Here is a 17,875-nt window from a genome sequence, read left to right on the forward strand (position 1 = left end):
GGTGCATTATGGTGTAAAAATGATATGTGCATAACGCTTTTCGTACAATCAATTGTATATCGATCTATGTAATTACTCGGTTTTGTTAATTTAGAATTTTTCTCGAATCGTTCGTCGCTTTTTCTTCACGAAAATGATACACAGTCTCTTTATTATAAATTCCTCGGGGTAAGCATTATAAAAAAAAATATAAAACATATTTGACAGATCATATAGATTAACATTTTCTCCACGTAATGATAATAATTATCAGTTATCCTTGTTATCAGTACACTTTTTTGACATTGATTATGTGTTAATTAATAATATTCTTAATTATTGCTTTATGTATTCCATATGGATGTGCAGAGATGTCTTTATGGAGAAACATTGGAAAAGTGCAGTCGCACGTTCACTCTGCGACTATTTCTTTGATCAACAGCGAAGAGTCCTGTCGCCGGAGGATACTCCACCAGTGATAGCTACTCCGCATCACTACCTCATTAGTATATATCGTTGTAACATGTTCTTTGTAGCAGTATGTATGACAGAAGGTAAACTTGATTTGGTAAGGTGATATTCTCTATATGATATGCGATGATATATAATACTAATATTTTTCCTTTCTTTCCAGTTCCCCCATTGTTTGTCATTGAATTCTTGCACAGAGTAGTGGATACTTTTGAAGATTATTTCAGCGAATGTACAGAAACAATCATAAAGGAGAATTATGTGGTTGTATATGAATTGTTGGACGAGATGTTGGATAATGGTTTTCCATTGGCAACAGAATCCAACATATTGAAGGAATTGATCAAACCACCTAATATTTTGCGCACTATAGCAAACACAGTTACAGGCAAATCCAAGTAAGTAAATTATGCTGTGTTTGAACATTAATACTTTAGACAAATACATATAAAGGATTATTTTTTACATCTTGTAATTGTAGTGTTAGCGCAATCCTACCTAGTGGACAATTATCTAATGTTCCTTGGAGACGAACTGGAGTGAAATACACGAACAATGAAGCTTACTTTGATGTTGTTGAGGAAGTAGATGCAATTATCGATCGAACTGGAGCGACTGTATTTGCAGAAATTCAAGGCTATGTAAGTTTTGTAGTAGATATCTTTCAAATAGATATATTAATGATATTTAATTAATTTCTTAGATTGACTGTTGCATAAAATTAAGCGGTATGCCAGATCTCACACTTTCATTCATGAATCCGAGATTATTCGACGATGTTAGCTTTCATCCTTGTGTTCGATTTAAAAGATGGGAGGTATACATAAACATGTAATATATAGAGTTTTACTTATCAAAATGAGTTTTTTCTAAGCTTATATGTTCTTGTTCTAGTCGGAAAGAATACTTTCTTTTATTCCGCCCGATGGTAATTTTCGCCTTCTTTCATATCACATAGGATCACAAAGTATTGTAGCCATTCCAATATACATAAGACATAATATAAGCCTAAAAGAACCAGGAGGTGGCAGATTGGATATAACTGTTGGACCAAAACAGACTATTGGCAGAACAGTGAGTTATCTTTCTAAATAAACGTAAAATTATTTATTATTATCTCAAAATCACACATTATATATTGTATCACATCATTATTATTATCATTATTATATTATAGGTTGAAAACGTTATTCTTGAAATTCCTATGCCAAAGATAGTCTTAAATTGCACTTTAAGTCCAAACCAAGGAAAATATTCATTTGATCCTGTTAGTAAAGTATTGTTATGGGATATTGGAAGAATTGATGTTTCTAAATTGCCAAATCTTAGAGGATCGGTAGGATAATTATAAAACCTCTAGAAAAATTCAAGTGTATTTAATAATTATGTTATAACATATTGGGCAATTTTATATTTCAGATCACAATACAAAATTCGGCAACTGTTACCGAATCTAATCCTGCCATTAATGTATGTATAATGTCATGTAATATATATATATCAAAGATTCCTTTTTCGCGAAATTTTAATAATTTAATATTTCGATTTCAGGTGCATTTTACGATTAATCAATTAGCAGTATCTGGATTAAAGGTAAATCGATTAGATATGTATGGCGAGAAGTACAAGCCCTTTAAAGGTGTCAAATATATCACTAAAGCTGGTAAATTTCAAATAAGGATGTAAATACAATGAATGATAAGATAAAACAAAAATTATTTCTTGTACATTATATTAAATACGTAATATATATGTTTTATTATCTAATAAATGCATTAATAAACATACAATACACACACATACACATATATACATACATGACATGAAAAATATACTTACTGATAATTACTATGTAAAAAAATGATAAAAGCATCAATATAGAAAATGATATTAAGTAAAATTTTATTGTATATTCTCATTGTAATTGACTCAGATATGTCTATACTATATTTTATATTTACAAAATAAGATTAGGTGTAATAACAAATAATTTTTGAACAATTCTATCTTAATAAAATTGAAGACTATATAATACAAACAGAGAAAATACTTATAGAAGATACATTCAAATCATTTGTACATACATCTGTCCTTCATGTTGAAGATCGACATAATAATTTTCTTGCTTCCAAATCCTCCCATGTTGGATGAGTAGCGTATGTATACAATCGCTCCATATTGGTAGCATATATAGTGTGATTACTAACGAGATTTTTATAAATCTGTTCAGAAAAATAAAACTATATGATTAAAGTATAGAACTTTAGCAGAGGATTAAATCTCTTTATTCATACCTTTAATGCATACTGTAAGTCGGCTGTGCTCACTGGTTTTAATGGTGGCCGAGTAATTTGTGTGGAACAGGCATATGAAAATGCAGTGGCTTGTTCAGCTTCTTCAAAATTGGGTTTTGATGCAGGAATTTGTCCATAAGGTTCCATCACCTCTGTCGGCCTGCATTTTAAAATGTCGAATAATACGAAGTATTAATTATGAATAGCATATATTAAAAAATCAGCAACTGTAGTCACTTACTCTGAACAGAATGGATTTATATACATGGAGTTTCTTTTCCATGAACTAGGCACTGGTTCTCCTATATTATAGATAAAGGAACCATCACAAACAGCATATCCTTTTCTCCGTGTGAAAACAGCGGTGAGTATATTTTTCAAGAAAATTTGTGTCGCGGCTATAATAATATGCGCGGTATTCTCTTCAGCTCCGTCCATATTATTTTCCCAGGCCGCGAGCATTAATCGAGCAAGCACAAAAGTTCGATCCGGTAATACGAGTTCTTGGGCGCTGGAACGATTGGCACCTATAGGTTCATCACCAACAGGCGACGAAGTTTGACCCAATACTTCCACGTACATATCTGCTGGCTATCGCAAAAAAAGGATGTAAATATTTATATTCGATTCTACAGCATTATTATTGTATATATATTATGCATAAGTTACAAACCTCAAAGTTTGATTTATCAGTCTTATATTTGCGTTTTAATCTCAGTCTTCTTTCCTTAGAAGTTTTATCTCTATCAATCTTATAGGTTGGCGTAACAGTGGCTAATCCACGAACTTTATTAAAGAGACACAACAAGAACTCATTATGTAAACGGACTTGGTCTTCTGTCATAAGATTACGTGCTTCACAATCAAATTCTTCCTTTGTAGTCTAAAACAATATATTCATAAATAGTATAAAAGATTATTACATAAGACTTAATGAAGAAATTTACCTTCATTTGGAACCACAGCTTCATCTTCTCAAAATACCTATCGATAAAAGAAATAATTATAAAGATATAAATTTAATTGTAGGTTAAGCTATTCCTTCATCATATAATTTTTATGTTATACATATTGGTACATCTTGTTCTTAATACCAGAGAAAAAACTTACGCTTTTGCATTTTCGCCAAGGGAAGTCATGAGACTCTTCCTGGCTAAATTTAATTCTTTCGATGTAGTCATCCTTACAATTTCTTTCTGCTTTGTGTACAAGATTGTTTTGAAGTCAGTTTAGGTTAGATACCTTGAATATATAACTAATCGTTATTGGCTGGGTTCAAAAAAGCACAATACATACAGGATTATGGCTGCGGTCGAGAAGAAGCTAGAGATGCTTCAAAGAATTGCATTTATCAATTAGAATAAAGAAATCTTTACTCTTTGTGTCCTGATTGGTCAATCAAACGCTTCGAAACATTTCTAGCGTCTTCTCGACCGCAGCCTATATTCAAATATCTTATTGGAATAATTATTTATTTATGCAATTTGCATAAATAGTAGCATTCAATTTAAAACATTTATAATTGCTTTATTACATTTTAATTGTTTGGGAGTAAAAGTTCAGTTTAGACATATTGAAGGTATTTTATGAAACCTAATGTAAAATTATATTAATACAAAAAAATTTTTTTTTAACATAATTATATAAATAATGCTTTTACTAAAATTAAACTATTTTACTACCGTTCTCATTATGACATGTAAAAATGTAATAGAGAGCATTGTTACTCTTAAACTTTACATATAAAATTATAAAATATAAATAGAAAACTTAAACAAATTTTTGTATACAGAAAAAGTGAGAGAATTACAAGAAGAGAAAGTTTCTTATATCTATATATACACGATTTCGAACAAATTCAATTTTCTATACAATCACGATACTTTCAATTGTTTTAGAACTTAATTGACTTTTACTGTTTCTGGTAAAATTACTTTAGAGTTCAACGCATGAAATATTTTATCTCTAATTATAATGATTTGTCAAATATATACAATTTATTAATAAAATCTACCATCTTCTTCCAAGCCAATCTTCGTAATCCCTTTTCCTATTTTTACGACCTTTCTTCCTACGTCATCTAACTTCTTTAGATGGAATTCTTGATCGAACAAGATCCCAAGTTATCAGTGCCGTATTCGATTTTGTGCACAAATCCATAACAACTTGTGCATTTCTTGCATTGTGTGTCACTCCTAGACAGGTTCCTGCTGCCATGTTGTAGATAGGTGTATCATTCTGTGTAATAAAAATAAAGTGTTTAAGATTCTCAGTAATTGTCAATTATAAAAACATTTATTATTATTTGAGTAGAACAATAGTTTTACGATGCGTTTGTGGCGCCAATCTTGATTTCCACCCATTTCATGACACTTTCCAAGTTTTGGAATCTTCTCACCTCCTTCCATGCAAAGCATTTGACCAAGAACTAGTTCGTTTTTATCGGTCTCGAACCACATCTATATTATAATATAAATTATTTGTAAATTAAATATAATAATTAAATATAAATATTGTAAATATAATATAAATTATTTGTAAATTTATTGATAAATTTTTTTTTTTTTGATAGTAAATCTGGGGGCATGAATATTTACCTGTGATTTAATTCTTAAACATGGCATCAAGATAAATTTCGAGCCTTTAGTTTTGATATCCTTCTCACTCTGAATACAGAGCACAGAATTTGAAAGTCTGATTTGATACTGATCAGTATAATTCCTTTTCCTCGAATGCCAAGGTTGCATCGGTCTTTGCTCCAGTTTAGACCATTTATCCTTTAGTCGCTTTTCTGTATCATCGGGTAATGTTAACTCTGGATAAACCTTCTTTAGATACCAGTCAAAAGTCTTGCACTGTAATTTCTGGCGCAATGCTAGCCGTTCCGAGATATCTCCGTAATTAATTGCTTTGGTATTTTTCAGGAAATAATCTTTATACTCGTCCATCCACACGTGCGCAACTCGCAACGAGTTTTTCAACATAGTGTCGTGCGGATCATCCGAGCCGTACGGCCGTCGTCTTCTGAATACATGACCTACCCGTGAACAGGGAAGCAACTCGATACTACCACCACACATCCATATCTAAAAAGAAAAACTAATTAATAATTGTTATATACATCGCGAGCTAAATTCAAACATATCGGAATAAATATAGTTAATTTTTACTCGGAATGATATTTCAAGATTTTCTCCACCCCAAACGTCCATACCAGTGTCGTATTCTCCTATCTTTGTAAAATATTCTCTGTCAATAGCGAACAATCCGCCGGCCATAGTCGGTGATCTGTTTTTTAATGAGAAATATTTATTTATGAAAGAATTGGATTATACAAGTATTTATAACGAAAGTATTTATAATTAAATATATTTGCGATATATATATATATATATATATATATATATATATCAATATATGTAGATATATAAAGATTATCTTACTTGATAGGCTTTACAAAATCGTCGTCATGTTTTAATGTTCCAATTGGTAAATTATCCCACTTAAAGTGAAGACCCCAGTTAAATCCACCTCTCACCAATGGGCTGCCAGTATATTGAAATGTATCCGCATTAATAATATCGATTACCGGCATTGGTACGATAGTTTTCGAATAAGCGATTCTTGACAAAAGCGGCTCTATCCATATTTCATTTACTTCTATATGACTGTCCAAAAAAATTAGAACATCGCCTGTAGCTTTTCTCGCTCCAAAAACTCGTGCTCTGATTAACCCTTCTCTTTTTTCGGTCTTAAATAATCGTGCTCTAGCATCAAAATTGTTTTTAATATATGCATGTATTTTTTCATGCAATATATCGCTGTCGCTATAATCATTCACCAGAATAATTTCGTGCAGGAGAGCCGTCGGCGTTCTTTCGAATATCGAATGTAAGGATCGCAACAGCGTTGTATAATGCTCGTTGTAGAAACAAATAATTATACTGGCATTTGGCAGATTGGAGGAATATCTTTGCGTTTTGCACAGTTTGTGCCTCGTGTCTGGTATATTTCTTCGTACTCCAAGATTATCCGAAATCAGAACATTGAAGGCATAATTCTTGTAACCAGTATCTCTTTTTCGTTGATCCTCTACATTTTTTACCATGCCTAATTCATTTAAACCTATTAAAATGTTTGTCTAATTACATTTTCGAATTTGATGCTCTGATACTGATCTAGTCTAACATCAGAGATTAATACCTTGATCCAAAGTGACTGCAGGTTTTACTGGAACAGGTTGTAATTGCTGCAAGAGCAAATTGCTATTCCTATAATCTTTATTGTCCTTCAGATTGTAGGATTTCTTATTAGATAGAATCTGCTTTTCGTTGTGAGCGATGATAATGTTGTCGCGTAACATGATTTCTTTGTCGATTTCTTTTTCTCTGCGAATAGAAATGCCAGGCACTAACATTGTAGGACTGGCAGCGATGTTGTTCTGCGACAGTCTTGAATAAAGATACAGACTGAAAGCCCATGTTAAAGAAGCTATCACTATTCCCGATAGGAATGACACGTATCTCGTTGATATCATCTGTAAAAAAAAAAAAGATGGATAATTGCTATCTTTGTAATAATGAAACATCAGGCAATTTTTTTCAAACCTTTGATACAATATGCACGAGAATCAATCCTGATCTCTTATAAGCATTCACACTATAAATTATAATTCGAGATTACAATGTATATAATGTAAAATATTTAAATAATTTTTTCAGTACGCATATTTGCGATCAAGAAGCGATCTTTAATTGACAGCCGGGTGCAAGGTGCAAGTAGGTTGTCATTTTTAGCGGTCACGTGGCGAAGGGAGGGGCGATTAATCAATATGGCTTCTTTTCCGCTAAATTTGAATGCAATCTCGTTTTCCGCTAAACCGCTAGACATTTTTATACTTTCTTTCGAGTAATTTTTTGCATTGAGTTATGCGTTCGTATAATATTAATCTTCGACGTCAATTTTATTATTAAAGTTGTCCAGAAATTTAATAGAGGAGAGAATAGGCCATTTAAATTTAGAAATTTAAATTTAGCGATATATAAAGGCGCCATATTGATTCAATTGTTTGCTAGAGACCACACATGATATGAGAAAAGAGAGACACTTGATTCAATGCTCTTGTCAATAACATTGAGCGATTGTCCACCCTGCGTACAACTATATACAATTTATTTATTCTAATTAATCTCTTGTGTGCTGTGACAAGTGAAAAGAAATATACGCAATTATACCAGGAACCTCCATCGTTTATATCGCCAATTTAGTGAAATATTGACATAGCAGGACAGTGTCAGTGCATTGACATTTTATTCGTTGGTGAGTCGTGTAATTTTATATGACTAATATATTCGTCATAACATTGGTATGTAGCATTTTCCGTATTACTTGTTGCGTTATGAGTAGAAAGATATTCTATTATTACTAATTTACAACACGATATTCTATACATTTAATATATTGTATATACCTAGTAAGTGCATTGATTATATATATATACATACATATCACATAGAGATATATACAGAAGAAAAGAGTTATTTTGTGCATGAATAACGTGTAACGCTTTGAACAAATACAAACCATAAATAGAGGCATTTATTTTAAACAAAAGTTATTTAATGCGATATATATATATTTATTAATATTATATACAATTAATAATATATATATATATATATATATATATATATAAAAGTAATAAAAGAGAGATAAATATCCTATGCGCGTTTTATTATCAGTGCTCTTTTTCTTTTCGCTGAAAAAAAATACGGATTATATTTTTATTCTTAGATGTCTATCAGACTATTATATTCATGATTCATTGTAATATGATGCAATACAGCAAAGTCAATTTGATCTATAAGCGGTCTAAAAATTTTCCTCTGTTATTTCAAATCTATTAATAACAAAAGTCTCACTAATGATCAAGAGATCTTTTAAAGTTTTTTTTAATCTTTTTCAAGATATAATAATTTTTAATTAGATATTATAATATCTTGAAAAAGATAAAAAAAAAACTTTAAAAGATGCAAGAGCAATTCAGCAAAATTTCTATAATATCTTTTTACAAAGTTTTTTATAAGATAAGTCAATATCTTGTTATGTTTTCTACAAGATATCAGGTTGTGGCAAAAGAAACTATGATTTCTATATTGAATATGATGAAAAATCAAATTGGTAATTAAACTGAATATTTAGAAATTACTTGAGATAGAACCCAAGTCTTTTACGCTCTCACATTTTATATAGAAAATTAAAATGTTATGTACATATAATGCATAAATAATTGTGTTCTATTGTATGTTTCTAAACTGATTGCTTCTCTTCTTTGCTTGATATATTATGTAACACATGTTTTCTGTTTTCAAAATTAAAGTAAACTAATTGATGCTTATTTCTAATGATTAGATTAGATTAGATTAAAAGCAGCAAATAACTGTAAAAGGATATTGAAGTGAAATGAATTTGATATTGTATACTTGAATTTATTAGTTAGGTTTATATTCTATTTTTGATTTATTTTTAAATAAATATTATTGATTTAAAAATGTTCATTTATTAAAATCTCTTTAAAATATATTTTGTTCTTATTGTGTAATTCTATCCTTTTTAATAAAGATAAATTAAAAAATATTTAAATTAAAATAAATATAAAAATTTTGATAATATAGAAAACTGATAATATAGATTTGGATATCAACATTGATAACATAGATATCTGAATATTTTGTGATTACAGAAGAGTATTTATAAGAAAAAGAGATTTAAAATGTCTCTTTATCCTACGCTAGAAGATATGAAAGTAGATCATATGATGAAGGTAAGTCAAAGTTCTATGATCTATATATAGGCTGCAAAATCGAGAATATTACAGCTTAATATCTTTGAAATTATATTTGCGATAATCATATCTTATTTTTTATACTGTACTAATTAAAATTATGTTATAGGCTCAAATGGAAGCGGAGTCACAATATGCCATTCCAATGCCGACCGAACCCGCAGTTCCCTCGGCTCCGGTTTACGTTCCTTCCGCACCCAGTGTGTTATATCCTTCCTTGGGAGATTACATGGGACTCGAGCTAAACGAAGACACCATTGCACAGAATATGCCGGAATATGCGCTCGCTAAACGTCAAACTGCAAATGATGTAGGATAATGTTATATCGATTATAATATAATTTCCTAATTATGCCTTAGTCCTAATTATGAATTTTAAACTTTAAAAAAAGAAAATTATATCATTTTGAAATGATCTAATTAATTAGTTTTATTCTGAAAAAAGTTAAAAAATATCAAGAAAAATGATTGTTATAATTTCAGATGACACTTACTTCATCAAATGTAACATACAATTCATTAACAGGGTTTGTAGCTCCTTTGTCGGGAGAATCAATGGCTTTACAGAAAGCTCATGTAACAAATGGCATTAGAGAGGTAATATTCAGTTGTTAAACCTATAAAAATCTATAATTATATATATAACACACTACACAATATTTTAAATATTTTATCTTTTTACAGTTGATATTGTGCAAAGATGCTGATGGAAAAGTTGGTGTTAGAGTACATTCAATAAATAATGGAATCTTTGTATGCCTCGTGAGTCAAAATTCTCCAGCGGCAATGGTTGGATTACGTTTCGGTGATCAGATTTTAAGTATTAATGATGTATGTGTCGCTGGATACTCGATGGATCAAGTGCACAAGCTGTTCCGTACTGCGAATACCAATGGAATTAAAGTCGTCGTACGTGATAGGTCAGTTAATTTTTTTTGTATAAAAAAATTTCGATTCTATTAAAATCTTACTTTTTTTGTGAATATAATCTCATTTTTATTGCAGACCATTGGAACGTACCGTAACGATGCATAAAGATAGTATGGGTTACATTGGATTTCAATTCAAGAATGGAAAAATAATTGCTTTAGTGAAAGATTCCTCGGCCGCGCGAAACGGACTCTTAACCGATCATCAAATACTCGAGATCAATGGAAAGGTTTGCATGATGTTATGTCTATTTTCTGTTTAGTCTAATGGAATAAATAATAATTATTCAATTAGATAAATTCAATATTTCACAGAACGTAATCGGGATGAAGGATAAAGACATTACAACAGAGATTGAAAATGGTGGAAATATCATTACAGTGACAGTAATTCCATCTTACATTTATGATCACATGGTGAAAAAGTATGTATTTTGTGTTAAATAAACACAATGTGATACTCTGTTAAATGTAGTATAATATCACTCAAATTAATGCAGAAATTTTATGTTAGACATCAGAAATTTTCTCTTATAGAGTTATTAATATTATATTTTAATATATACTTTCTCAACAGAATGTCCAGCAGTTTGCTGAAGAATTTGATGGATCATTCTGCACTGGATCTTTAAATAAGGAAATAAATTGCCAAATTCATGTACGCCATATATCCAATTGATGGGCACGTGCATTATTTTCTGTAGCTCTTTATTACAAAGAAAATAATATGAATATCCTACAGATACATTATTATAAGCAGAAGATGCCAATCATATTGTTATAAGTGTGACGTATGTGATATCTATCTAGAATGTAGAACCTAGGATTCCATGTCAATCTCGACATTAATTGGCTAAAAATCATGGAAAGATATGTATCAAAGATTATTTTTTTATACAAAAGCGCACCAAATCTTGCTAAGAATATGTGGACTTCATTGTTCAATTCTAGAAAAACTCTAGAAAAAGAAAATTTTTCGTTGCATTTATCCAAACTGCATAAAAAATTACTTTACGTTATAAGATAATTATATTCGAATTCATATTTTGTTTATATAAAAGGACAAAAATTTATTGCGATATTTTGAACATTGTTGTTGAGTGATAAAAAATTATAATTTTTTAATACAAAACAAAATTAAAAAAAAATTTCAATTTTATATAAAATTTTTATTAATATGTGTCTTTAAGAAAATCTTGTAATTAATACACTTTCGCACACAACAAGATCCCACTTCTTATATTCATAAGAAACTGTATTATAAAAATCATTGGTATGTTATTACAGCTACTATATAGATAGATTTTATTTTTGTTAACTTTTGTATGTATCCATGTGTTTGATATTTATTTGCAACTTTTTGTCATATTGTCACAATAAAAATGGGGGAGACACAATAAAAATAAGATTTCAGAAAAATAAGAAATATAAAATATGATTAATAATATATAAATATCTTTCACACATATTTTCTCGCATCTTTATTAGTATTTTAATCAAAGACAACTAATATTGTATCGTATTGATATCGATTTTTCAATATAAATTCTCGTAATTGTTTAGAAAAATAGATTAGTAATACAATATTGTGTATATTCAATTTTTCAATTATGTTTTCCATTCTAGCTTAGATAAGTTTAATAAAAAAATTTTTTAGGTTAATGCTTATAAATGTTTTTACTCCACATTTGAGAAATATGAAAGAAATTTAGATAAGTTATTCAATAATAAATGGATATGTATTTTAAGAACATTTGAGGAACAATTTGTGTGACTTCAGAGTGCCAATATTACTTTACATGTAAATACAACATAACGTAGTTTATAATTATGTATTATTTGATCTTATTAAATAAAGGATTAAAAGAAAAAGAAATTAATCACATGTTTAATAAACTTGAGTTGTTACATAGAGAAGCAAGAAAGATTCAAACTTTTTCTCAGTTTCTGCGCATTGAAAGCATAGATGCGAATACATAGACTCTTTACGTATTCTGTTTTATTTTATAATATATGATATATATAGGGTATAGGCGGTAGAAGTTACGGTATAAAATAACATAAATATTTCCTATTATATCTTCTATTACAAATAGACTGAATCTCTCGATAATGTGTATTTTTCACGAATTGTACAATTACTGTATAAAAAGGGTTCTCCTTTAATTACAATTTATCAAGTTCAATATTGTTAATTTTTCGAGCTATCAAATGGATCTTCAATCTGTCTCGGACATCTAGCTCATATTATGCAACAGTAATACCGGCCGTTTGGAGATAATTTCTCAAGTGGTTTGCATTCGGTTCAGGAATCTGACCCAACAATCCTGGCAAATGCCCCGGCGATAGTCTTCCGAGGCCTTGTGCCAAATGTAAACGTATATCACCAATATCTGTCAATATATATACATTTCTGAATTTCTATCTAGAGATATACTTTAATACATATTTAAAAAAGTTGTATATATTTATACAATATAAAAAAATAATATTGAGAAAAAAGATATTTGTAATACAGACTGAAAAGAAAAGAAACTCGACGTACTTGGCAAGGGATCTTTCCGAGAATTTCTTGCACAAATGAGTTGACTGTAACCCACTTGGTATCCGACCGCATCGTCGACTTCCGGGAAAACATCATCCTCCGGCAATAAGGTTTGATCTTGCGGCAGCTCAAAGAATTCCACTAACGCGGCCAATAGACGAGGATAATACGAATTATATGGAGCTTCAAGCATTGTAGGACAATCAATCAGCAAATTTGACATTCCGACAGCCACTACTTTGCGCTCTATCACACCCGATATCTTTTGCAGATCGGTTATAAACACGCGTTCCACTACCATTCCAAACATTCTGAGCACAAAAGATTTACTGTAGTGTTTTAAATCTCTTAAATGCGCGCGGTGTACGTACATCTTTATGTATTATTTAGTATATCACATTTATAAAACTTACTGTGGTTGTATTTGGTCAATAATCGCGATCAAATTCGATGAATTATACCTAATAATATAATATGCAAAAAATACTATTAGACCTTTCACAAACTTTGTTGTTTTCGAGACAGAAAGTCTTTGAAAGAGAAGCACAAAGATCTGTCTCATATATGGCTCCAAAATGCTCCTGTAATATTACACTAGTGTTACAATTGATTGCATTAATAGTCAGATACAAAATATAAATAAAAGTACATAAAAAGGTAAGCAAAGATAGAGGAAACAAGTTCTTACGGTTCAAAGTATTCAATAATGCTTTGTATTAGTAGAAATCCTTCATGATCATTTGCTTTCGAAGCAATTAGCTTTTGGAATACTCCTAGTAATGCACTCGTCTTATCTTGCGCTACAATCTGATGCGAACCATGACTAATAAATGCTTGTAACAAACGGTTTAAAGGATGAATATTGGCCTGACGTTCAAATAGTACGGGTGATAATAGACACGGAAACAAAGCCATATATGTCTCTGGTATGTTTTGACTGGTTTGTAATTCCAAAAGTAATGCAAGAATTTGAAAGACATAGGGAATAAACTCTGAAAAGTAAATACATGAATATTTATTATTTGCAATTATATGATTTGTGATATAAAAAGTTTACCTGGTATATCTTGTTGTAAAATTTCTTGGAAAATGGGAAATAATGCTTGTTCAAATGATGATACTGCCTCAGGGTTTGTTTTACAAACAATTCTGGAAAAAAAAATTTTATTAGTATAAAGTACAGAAAAGCATCGTAAAGTATCAAATAAAAGGAAAAGCAAGCAAAATTGAAGCAACTTAAATTTTTGATCAACATATAAATAATATATAATATACCATATCGTTATATCAAAATCTGATGGCTTACTTGATAGACAAACTTAAGGTTTCAAAGAGATAATGATTAAAGTTTGGCCGGCTTGGATTCCTAGATACAATTGCGAGTTTTTCGGTGAGTTTAGGAAGTAATTGGGCCAAGAAAGGCATCACGGCTTCTTGTAAAATTCCAAAACTTCTCATAATGGCCTTCATGACATATTCGTTCTCTTCAGAACCGGAAATGTTCATACACGCAAAAAGTCCTTTTAATAAATCTGTTGCTAATGGTGATAGATCAACACCTTTGATTCTAGAAAGTTTTCAGGAATTTTTAATCATTATTCATAGATTACTGATTCATAGATTAAAATATTGCTGTTATTTCTTACATAGACAAATTATCAGCACCCCTCATCGCCAAAATCTTTTCAATTGCACAAGCAGCATAGCTGTGTACGACGATACTGCTGGCGCTGAGATGTCTTATTAGTTGCGGCAAACTTCCTACTACCATATCACGTGGTAATATCGATCTAAACGTCATTATAAATTTTATTCCATCTGCTTTAAGTACTGGAAACTCATTCACTGAAATTTGTTATTATTGCATTGTAATTCTTTTTATTCATTATAATGAACTATATCAAATATTCTTTAATTTAAAAAAAAAATTATATATACTGAATAATTTACTTTAGTTGTAATTAAATTTAAATCTTGAACAATGTTAAATAAAATTAGCTTTAAATTTAAAAGAGAGAGAAATTCAGGTTTAGTCAAATTAAATAACTCTCAGAATATTCGATATACCGTTTGGTTTTGCTAGCTCAGGTTCAATATGTTGTCCAGCAAATTGCGGTAACGAAACCAATTCGCTGCTTTGAGTAACTCCATGCTTCTGCGTCTGTGCTTTACTTGCACTACTAGTGACAAGATAAATAGCGGCATCTTTGCTGCGCCAGTTTTCTAATGGTTTATCGGCATAGTTTTGCAACATTATCTAAAAACCGCACAAATGTAGAAAATACATATATATTTCAATATCTGTAGCAAAATAAAAAATAAAAAAATTAACTAATATTTTTTATATATATTTACCTGTATATATGCTCCAAAGATTTCCATAATTTTTGCTTCAAAATATTTGGACAATACTTTAACTAAATCACACGCAGCACGCCTTCTGGTATCCACATCACTGCCTTCGATATCCCGTCTAATATATTCTTCAGGATTATCCTCAAATAATTCACTGTCTGACTCTGCAATATTAACATTTAAGGGTTTATTAATATAAAAAATTTATAGCATGTTATACTATATTATTATATTTTTATAGATATAATTATACCTCTAAACTCCATGTTAGGGATAATGACTTTTTCACATATACTGCTAAGAGTTGTCGGATCTTCAAATAAATGCCTATACTGTGCTCGATCAGCTACTGTGGCCAGGAATTGCAATGCATTTGAAACTAGCTGTAATATACCATTATACAGATGTACATTTTACAATTCATATTTTTTCTTCAAAATTTTGATAGAGTAATATTAATTCACTTACTGCATCGTACTTGGGTTGTTGCCCTGTAGATGTAAGTAAATTCCAAACTGCTGTAACAAATTCGGGTAAATATGGTTGGAACTCTTCATCATATTTTTGGGCATATAGACCAACATTGTCGCACACTTGCGATTTTAATTGTTCTATTACACCTGCTTCTTCCTCGCCCTTTAAATAAATTTCATATTAAAGAATTATTTTAATCTTGCACATTTAATTGTAATATGATATCAGAATATATAAATTACTGTAGTCTGCAAGGAAGAAACATCCGCATTTAACAAGGTATGGAAGTTTCTCATCCACGCTTCCATATTGTCTTCAAAAAATTCTGGTAGATCCTATGTGTGCCAATCATGCAATTCTTAGTAACAAATTCTAATTCATATTTTGCATGTAAAGATGTAACAAATACACTTACTTGAAAATTAAGAGAATAGAACACTTTACATAAGATAACTAAAGAATTATATATAACTCTTAAAGCATCTACATTATTGGCATGTACTTGTGTTAAATTCATTGTAGCCTATAAAATATTTTTCTTTAGAATCATTAGTCTATGAGAGAACGCATATTTCTAATGTATACAAAATAACAATAAATATACTCACTAAAAATAAATCTGTTAAAGGCTTCGCAAACTTATCCAATACAAATTTTATTTCTCTCCATAGAGTTTCACTTTTAAATTCGTATCTATACCTTTTGAACAAGGAATGCGCAGTATGCAAAACTCCATTAATTATATGGAAATCACCGGTATTGAATTTCTCTACCATCTGATCAATCAACTCTGGCCATTTATTTGGAAAATCATACTTTCCAATGATAGATACAGCATCCGATAATTGTTTCTGTATTGAATCTGGCGAATGCAACATTAGATTAATAATTAATTTCTTGATAGCGTCTCTGTCCTGTACATGTATACGATCTACTGAATCCTCTTCCTGAAATAAATAACAAAAGGTTCTACTATAGCAGATTTCTTATTACGATCTACAATGTATGCAATCTCTGGGATAAACAAAACAAAATACCCACCACTTTCCAATTGCGCTTAACATAATTCTTAAAAGCAACAGCACCAGCAATTCTAATGGTTATGTTAATTTCAGATTTGTCTACCAAATGAAGCAGCAATAAGGGGTAGTTTTGATTGACTTCCACCGATTCTAAAAACTTCTCGGCTGAAATATAAATCGGATATATATTAATATAACGAATACACTAAATGTTTAAAACGATAATGGATTTGGAATAGGTTATACCCACCTGGACGCCTGACATTCACATCCGGGCTAAGGGTGTGCTTCAGATATTCGCTCAACGTTAACAGATTATCATCCGTAAGTTCCATATTGGCGATTGAAAAAAAATCGCTTTGCTCTTGTAGCTGTTCACTTTCTTCAGAATATACAGCACGACGACATCGGCAAAGAAACCAAAAATCAACTCCGCATCATCGGCAGATATAATACCGCGACAACCGGGAACCGGGAACCGGGCCAACCGGCTTTCGGTTGCTGCACATTATATCAACGTCCGCTATTGGCTGTTGGTTGACGTTCACGGCGCTGAACAGAATTGGCGCGAATATATTACAAAAAGAGAAGGTAAGATTCTCTGGCACGCGATGGCGGCAATCCGATCAAATATTGTTACAAGCGCGAAACAAGAGTATCAAAAAGGACATAAATAACTTATAACTTATTATATAAATAGAGAAATACATATTTATATTTTTAATTATATAATCAATAATTTATATCAAGATGGATTAATTTGTGAATTTAATATTTTGAACAATTAAACTCTGAAGGAAACCATTGATATACAATATATAGTACACATATTAATTATCTATTATCATAAATTACATAAATTATTAGTTAATGTGATTTGATATAACAATTTAATTTTTATATTCTTTTGAAACGTTTGAATTCATTTTTATTAAAAGATAAGAAGAGAATAAGAATTTTGT

The 17,875-nt window shown here is 30.3% G+C and overlaps 5 protein-coding genes across 8 annotated transcripts; 2 read left to right on the top strand and 3 right to left on the bottom strand.

Annotated features, from left to right (window-relative positions):
- The first annotated feature begins 17 nt into the window (after window positions 1–17).
- Carmine (AP-3 complex subunit carmine) lies at window positions 18–2,322 on the top strand. Its single transcript, XM_070300994.1, has 9 exons — window positions 18–168; window positions 349–533; window positions 614–848; window positions 932–1,091; window positions 1,154–1,267; window positions 1,345–1,524; window positions 1,628–1,786; window positions 1,870–1,920; window positions 2,002–2,322. Exons 1-9 carry the CDS (start codon window positions 134–136, stop codon window positions 2,134–2,136), a joined length of 1,254 nt encoding a protein of 417 aa, XP_070157095.1. The 5' UTR covers window positions 18–133; the 3' UTR covers window positions 2,137–2,322.
- On the bottom strand, window positions 2,296–3,976 carry LOC138935984 (transcriptional adapter 1). Its single transcript, XM_070300995.1, has 6 exons — window positions 3,855–3,976; window positions 3,692–3,728; window positions 3,418–3,627; window positions 2,986–3,335; window positions 2,745–2,904; window positions 2,296–2,672 (listed from the first exon to the last, which is right to left on the bottom strand). The coding sequence occupies exons 1-6, from the start codon at window positions 3,923–3,925 to the stop codon at window positions 2,544–2,546; spliced, it is 957 nt and encodes a 318-aa protein (XP_070157096.1). The 5' UTR covers window positions 3,926–3,976; the 3' UTR covers window positions 2,296–2,543.
- A 434-nt stretch (window positions 3,977–4,410) lies between these two features.
- On the bottom strand, window positions 4,411–7,531 carry Pgant35a (polypeptide N-acetylgalactosaminyltransferase 35A). 2 transcript variants are annotated; one of them, XM_070301126.1, is made up of 7 exons: window positions 7,352–7,531; window positions 6,948–7,281; window positions 6,188–6,854; window positions 5,915–6,032; window positions 5,342–5,830; window positions 5,072–5,203; window positions 4,411–4,982 (listed from the first exon to the last, which is right to left on the bottom strand). In XM_070301126.1, exons 2-7 carry the CDS (start codon window positions 7,279–7,281, stop codon window positions 4,821–4,823), a joined length of 1,902 nt encoding a protein of 633 aa, XP_070157227.1. In that variant the 5' UTR covers window positions 7,352–7,531; the 3' UTR covers window positions 4,411–4,820. The 2 variants fall into 2 exon arrangements, with proteins under 2 accessions (XP_070157227.1, XP_070157226.1); XM_070301125.1 differs by having other exon boundaries at window positions 6,188–6,869.
- A 294-nt stretch (window positions 7,532–7,825) lies between these two features.
- On the top strand, window positions 7,826–12,295 carry LOC138936208 (syntenin-1). Of its 3 annotated transcripts, none has more exons than XM_070301411.1 (8): window positions 7,826–8,109; window positions 9,487–9,567; window positions 9,698–9,898; window positions 10,072–10,185; window positions 10,273–10,508; window positions 10,594–10,747; window positions 10,833–10,942; window positions 11,095–12,295. In XM_070301411.1, exons 1-8 carry the CDS (start codon window positions 8,083–8,085, stop codon window positions 11,147–11,149), a joined length of 978 nt encoding a protein of 325 aa, XP_070157512.1. In that variant the 5' UTR covers window positions 7,826–8,082; the 3' UTR covers window positions 11,150–12,295. The 3 variants fall into 3 exon arrangements, with proteins under 3 accessions (XP_070157512.1, XP_070157514.1, XP_070157515.1); XM_070301413.1 differs by having other exon boundaries at window positions 7,826–8,063; window positions 11,095–12,292; XM_070301414.1 differs by lacking the exon at window positions 7,826–8,109 and adding an exon at window positions 8,200–8,217 and having other exon boundaries at window positions 11,095–12,293.
- Window positions 12,289–17,546, bottom strand: Cse1 (chromosome segregation 1). The gene is made up of 16 exons (XM_070301410.1): window positions 17,164–17,546; window positions 16,933–17,078; window positions 16,500–16,838; window positions 16,307–16,414; window positions 16,134–16,226; window positions 15,886–16,053; window positions 15,671–15,800; window positions 15,418–15,581; window positions 15,130–15,319; window positions 14,709–14,907; window positions 14,369–14,629; window positions 14,120–14,211; window positions 13,751–14,054; window positions 13,476–13,643; window positions 13,063–13,373; window positions 12,289–12,910 (listed from the first exon to the last, which is right to left on the bottom strand). Exons 1-16 carry the CDS (start codon window positions 17,246–17,248, stop codon window positions 12,765–12,767), a joined length of 2,904 nt encoding a protein of 967 aa, XP_070157511.1. The 5' UTR covers window positions 17,249–17,546; the 3' UTR covers window positions 12,289–12,764.
- Between the last annotated feature and the right edge of the window lie 329 nt (window positions 17,547–17,875).

The sequence above is a fragment of the Polyergus mexicanus genome, unplaced genomic scaffold (genome assembly GCF_030449975.1).
Source record: "Polyergus mexicanus isolate NDT 795.1 unplaced genomic scaffold, iyPolMexi1.0 SCAF_9, whole genome shotgun sequence".
NCBI lineage: Eukaryota > Metazoa > Arthropoda > Insecta > Hymenoptera > Formicidae > Polyergus > Polyergus mexicanus.